Below are 6,000 nucleotides of genomic sequence, written 5' to 3'. Positions count from 1 at the left end.
TGAATCCCAATCAGTATAAATAAAATTCACACTTAGACACATCATAGTGAAACTTCAGAACACCAATGAAAAGGAGATCCTAAAAACAACCTGAGGAAAGTCTCATTACAGGAGGAATGAATAAGAAAAAAGGCATTATTGTATAAAATAATGTCTAACTTATGAAGTTACAATAAAAAGAAGAGAATGGACACAAATAACTGGGGAGGAAGATCACTGCAGTAGAAGTTTTCCTTATATTGTTAGAGAGGAGCAGAGATATTAATTTTAGGACATTAAGTTAAAAAAACACGTTAAGATTTCTAGGATGATCACTAAATAGAAATAGAACATTTAGTTGCTCCACCAGAAGAGAGTAAAATCAAACCATAAGAAGGCAAGAAATAGGGGGTGGGGTAAAAAAAAGCCAAAGTGGGACAAACAGAAAGCTTGTAATGAGATGGTAGAAATAAACCCATATAGGTTAGTAATCATAATAAAAGGAAATGGATTTAACTCACCAGTTAATAAACACAATTGTGAGACTGGTTCCAAAAACTCTAGATAATCTAAACGAGAACGTGGAAACACCATGTGTTCACCAATATTTGGTTGAATTACATATGGTATATTCAGACAAAATACCACAAAGCAGTGAAAAAGAATCTACAGCGGAATACACCAACAGGAATATATCAACGTCGATGAATCTCAGTGCTGGGAAAAGCAAGCAATAGATTACTAAGTATGATTTCAATTAAATACATGTCAAAAACATGTTAAGTATACATGTGTCCGTAAAACTAGACAGAAAAGCAAAGGAATTATTAACACAAAAGTCATGGTAGTGGTTGCTTCTCAAGGGCAAAGAAGAAAATGCAGTATGAAGGCCCACAAGCTTGATAAAGTTACTAGGACCGTTCTATTTCTTAAGGTGAGTAGCAAGTAGGAATATTGGGTAAATGATCATTGGTTTTTCTTTCAACTTTTCTGTATTTTTTTATATTTTGTATTTTAAAAAGCATAAAGACATGCTTGTGAATGCATAGAAACTTTTTAAAAAATACACAAGAAACTATTTACTTAATGTAAGCCTTGTGAACTCTTGTACTGCACTGTGTTCCCAGTGCCTGTAAATGTTGCTGACACATAGGGGGATCTATTTATTGAATGGAAACAAAAGAGCACAAAAAAAAATTAATCACTACATAATTTGTGCTCAACATCTTACTGGGACAGTTTACCTGTTATCAAAAGTTATGATTAAATCCAGAACCAGGTAATTTGTTTTTATGCAAATTTCAAAAATGCACTTTAACAATGGCCAAGTGTAGATAATGTGTAAAAATAGCCATTATAGTTTTTTTTTCTGATTGATACTAGTAATCTATAGTGGCATCATCTTTCAAGTTCAAAGGGCAGCAATATGTGAAAAGTAAAAAGTGGTAGGAAAAGTGAACATTAATTATTCATATAATGGATAACCTTGAAGGAGCAAACCGTAAATAGAAAAAAATCAAAGAGATGTTCATCAAAGAATTTTGTCTGTTCCAAATAGATTTTTTTTTTGGTGGGGTCACTAGTATCCAATGATTATACTGGTAGAAAAAAATAGAGAATCTTTTACTCTAATTTGAAGATAAAGGTGCCAAGAGACTTGAATAGTTTTGTGGCTCAAGATCCTCCTTTACAACCTACTAACCATATACCACTTAACCCTTTGTAAATTTAAGGCAATAATGTTGTAAAGAGCAGTGATGTAATTGAAAAAGCCTGTTTTCAATTCATTGCTTTAACGTTTATCAGGTAGGACCTAGAGTAACCATCTGTTTCTTCATCAATAATATGCAAATATTAATACCCAAATTTCAGTGTTTCCAGGCAAAATGAGGCATTCAAATGTTAGCTTTCCTTCTTAAAATTCTCTAGATACATAAATGTGAAAATGCTTGACACATAGTAAATGCATAATATTAGCTTCCTATCTTTCCTCCTTGGGTTTTTTTTACTGGTCCACTAAAGCACATTAAATAACTGTTAGACTTGCTTTTAAGTGCTATGTAATCACCTAGAAATCCTTGCCATTAATGTGGTTTGGCTGAACAATAGTCTTAAGATAAAAAGTCATTAATGATGCCTCTAAGAACTTTTTGCCTTTGGATCACTGGTGGGGAGGGAAACAGGCAGCTTAACATACTTCCCATTTCTGTATAGCTTGAGTAACAGGTAATTTTATCTAGTTTTGTGTAACTATTTCTTATAGATCTGTACTTCTGATTCATGGAATTAGCTCTTGCACTCAAGGTAAGATGGACCTGTTCTGATCTAGTTACTGATATGCCCCTTTTTGGTACTTCCTCTATGAACCTTGACCATTTTGTACTACAGATGAGCCTTTAAAGTTGGCATTTTCACAACACTGGCTAGAGAGGAATAAAAAATTAGCATTTGGCTTACCCTAAACCAGCAACCCTCCCTTTACTTCAGCACCTCTGGGCTAGTTTAGAAGAACCAATACCATAATCCAGGGATCTGAAACCACAGTACATGGACCAAATCTGGCCTATATTCTCTAAACTTAACTGCAGGTTGAAGGTGACCTGATCAGATGCCAAATAAAAACCCAATATGCATGTATCTCCTATCCTTGCACCAGTCTTTGAGTGCAGAAACAGAAATGTCTGTTGTCTGACTAGGTTTTAGTTCAACAACCAAAGCGACAATCAAACCACTTCTGTGTAAAGGAGACCCAACCAGAGCTTTATATATTTAAAGATCTTGGGTATCCAGTAAACCGTGTGCATGTGTGCATGCGTGTGTGCAATATTCAAGAAGTCATTTATAAAATTCAGCTTATACTCTTTTTTAGTCTCTGTACCTGCCCAGTGAGTGACAAGGAGCCTCTTTAAAAAGTTAAGAAACAACAGCTTTATTTGTAATAGCCCCAAACTGGAAACAACCATAATATCCTTAAAGGTACATGGTTAAACAATGTGGTACATCAATACCAAGGAATAAGACTTAGCAATAAATGGGAAAAAACTACTGATATATATAAGAACTTGGATAGATCTCAAGGGCTTTATAATGAGTAGAAAAAGTTAAACTCAAATAGTCATGTTGTAGAATTCCATTTCTAGAATACTCTACTGATGACAAATTACAGAGATGGAGGACAGATGAGTGGTGGCCAGGGTTTAAAGCTGGTAGAGGTAGGTATGACCACAGGGGGAGGAGCACAAGGAGAAGTTCATAATGATGATAGTTATTTATTTTTTTTTCTGAACAAAAGGTCTCACATATTTACTACTGAACCAACCTACTAGTGCAGAAGTATAGTAACAGAAAAAATCATTTCCCCCATAAAATGTCTATTGTTCAGGTAGTAGTGATGTTCACAGAGTGACAGGATGTGAGCACATGACCTTCATGTAGCATAAAGAAGAAAAGAAGATAGTTCCTTATCTTGACTGTACTGAAGGCTACACAAATCTACACAAGTGATAAAATGGCACAGAGGTATTTGCACACATTGTCCCTATGTCTATATCCTGGTTGTGAGAATGTATTATAGTAACACAGATGAAAAACTAGGGTAAACTAGTTCATGACACCTCTCTCTACTATTTTTGCAACTTCCTGTGAATCTACTCTTCCAAAATGAAAAGTTAAAAAAAACACACACTTGGATATACAAGGAAATTCACAACAAGATAAAATGAAACACAGCCAATTTTATTCAAATTCCCCAAAATTTATACTCAATATGTTAATTGTTCCTAAAATGTAGGTCACCCTTTATATAATGGTTTTATTATTTCATCTTTATTTTATAGTTTTTTCATCTTGTCTTTATATAGTTCTTCAGTAGAAGCCAGAGTCCTGAGTTGCCCAGTTAGGAGCCTAAAACATACAAAGAGAGATGGACAAGGTGAGAAGAAAGTACTTTCTGAAAAAGTTAACTTAGAAAAAAGTGATACTAGCATTTCCTTTTAGTCCTCCAGCCCAAACCACTCTCGAAGATTTTAACAACCTCCATATTTCTAAATGTCCATTGTGCCACTTAGAACAAAAAAACACACATCAAAATACCATCTAAACCAGTTTTTGACCAATTATAAAGTGTAACAATGACAGTATCACCAATACTGTAACAAAAGTCAATACAAATTGATCCTCAAGCATACAGAAAAGAACATTATATAAAAGTTGTTTTAGGTTGAGTTATTCTGAGTTGGCTGGAAAAGGCATAAGCATAATTTCCCAATTCTTCCTCTCTTTTAAAATTGAAGAACTATTCAAAGGACACAAACCTTTTGCTAAAACTTCAATCACATGAGGTCTCTGAATGTCCATCTATTTCAGGAAGCAGCTGTGCTTCCTAAAAATAAAAACTTCCTATCCTCCAGTTACACATCATCATAATGGCTAAAAAGCATTAAAGCTCATTTGGGATTCCAAAATTACAAGGCCATTCAAGTTCCTTTAATATCTAATATGCACAATCTCTACCAAAAGGGGGGGGGGATATATTTTTTTGACACAGTTAAATATGAGTATCAGATAAAATCAAGTTTTTAAAGATCAACACTAATAGATAATAAGACCAACATTTTTATAGAAGTATTTCTTCAGATTTAAAAAGAACACTATTTTTTCAGTTTCCTTAGCTAACACATATATCTAAGAAAAATTCTTGTCAGTTTAGTAATGTATCTTTAAAAAAATGTTTGCACCCCCAGTTAGAAATACAAAATCAGATATAACCAATATATCAGAATGTTCTCAAATGAAGTCCAGTAATAATTATGTTACATTATTGCTAAATTCCAGACAAAACAGAAAATGTGTGGTTCTTACCTCTGACCTACTATTCTGATTAAGTTTCTTCTCAATATTCATGGCCAACATCTGGCTTCTAAACGAAAGGCTTTTGGTCTTTTCAATCACTTGCTGATAGGGTGAAACTGCATTGTTACCCATAACCACATGACCCTAAAATGAGACCGAGGGAAATTGATCCTGTAATATCACAACTGGGTTTCCCAGGTAGGTCATGAGCATGACATCACAACACTACATGACTGCTGCACACATTGTCATGCACTGTACAGAGATGACAATATTCATCCAGCAACAACAACAAAAGGTGACTGCTGTAGCTTTAACGCAAAGGAAAAATTCTTAACAGAACAGAATAAAATGTCCTAGTGAAAAGTTCTCAAAAAAGTATTAAAGTAGTCAGCAATTTACAGATATAGCATAACTAATTTAATACTCACTAATTTGGAATCAATCTTGGCATCCAGCCTTGCATTTCTAATCAAATTTACAATCCACCTTTCAGCTTCTTCTGGAGTCATGTTCAGTTTGTCTGCCAACATGCTAATGAAAAAAGTAAAAACAATGTTAATGGAGTCTAAACACTTAGTTTCATACACACAATCTTTGAACCACACTCTGCACAGAGACTTTCAGATATTTGTGGATATGGTATTTTTGGATAAAAAATACCTTCTTTTAAATACTATGACTCAGTAACTGCACTGTTCATATTTGTGCTATTATCTTGTACTGTGCATGACCTATCCCATTTCACCAACCAGTAACAGAGGAGAGGGGACCACATTTCACATTTATAGAAACTCTGGCCTCTAGAATAGTACCTTACACTTAGCAGGTGCTCAATTAATAACAATCTAAGGGAGAAAAAGGTTTTATGATGCATAATGATTACACAAATTAAATCTACTACAAGGAACATCAGTAATAAGTATAATATAATGAAATAACCAAACCTTAACATTAGTGTGCATGTTTGTGTTGTAAACTCTGAGGGCACTCTGGGAATTGCATATTATATAACCTAAGTGGCCACTGGATTTCAGAGGAAAGAGAAAGACACACATATATACAGAATGAGAGAGAGGGGGAGAGGGAAAGGAGCAAGGGAGATGACTGGGTTGAAAAAGAGGCATTACAGGGCTTAATTAATCAGAACTAACAAAAGCACCCCTTGGT

The 6,000-nt window shown here is 34.3% G+C and overlaps 1 protein-coding gene across 1 annotated transcript in view; it reads right to left on the bottom strand.

Annotated features, from left to right (window-relative positions):
* Positions 1–3,693: 3,693 nt before the first annotated feature.
* Positions 3,694–6,000, bottom strand: part of EIF3E (eukaryotic translation initiation factor 3 subunit E) — a 49,976-nt gene continuing 47,669 nt past the window's right edge. Inside the window, exons 11-13 of the mRNA XM_045896048.3 lie at positions 5,262–5,364; positions 4,840–4,974; positions 3,694–3,882 (exon numbers count right to left, since the gene is read on the bottom strand). Coding sequence (XP_045752004.1) covers positions 3,844–3,882; positions 4,840–4,974; positions 5,262–5,364 — 277 coding nt within the window. The 3' untranslated portion in view covers positions 3,694–3,843. The remainder of the gene's footprint in view (positions 3,883–4,839; positions 4,975–5,261; positions 5,365–6,000) is intronic.

The sequence above is a fragment of the Mirounga angustirostris genome, unplaced genomic scaffold, assembly GCF_029215605.1.
Source record: "Mirounga angustirostris isolate CCGP_5_RB_7025 unplaced genomic scaffold, mMirAng1.0.hap1 SCAF_4, whole genome shotgun sequence".
In the NCBI taxonomy this organism is placed as follows: domain Eukaryota; kingdom Metazoa; phylum Chordata; class Mammalia; order Carnivora; family Phocidae; genus Mirounga; species Mirounga angustirostris.
Note: the sequence above shows the minus strand (reverse complement) of the source record. Positions and strands in the feature narration are given on the sequence as shown.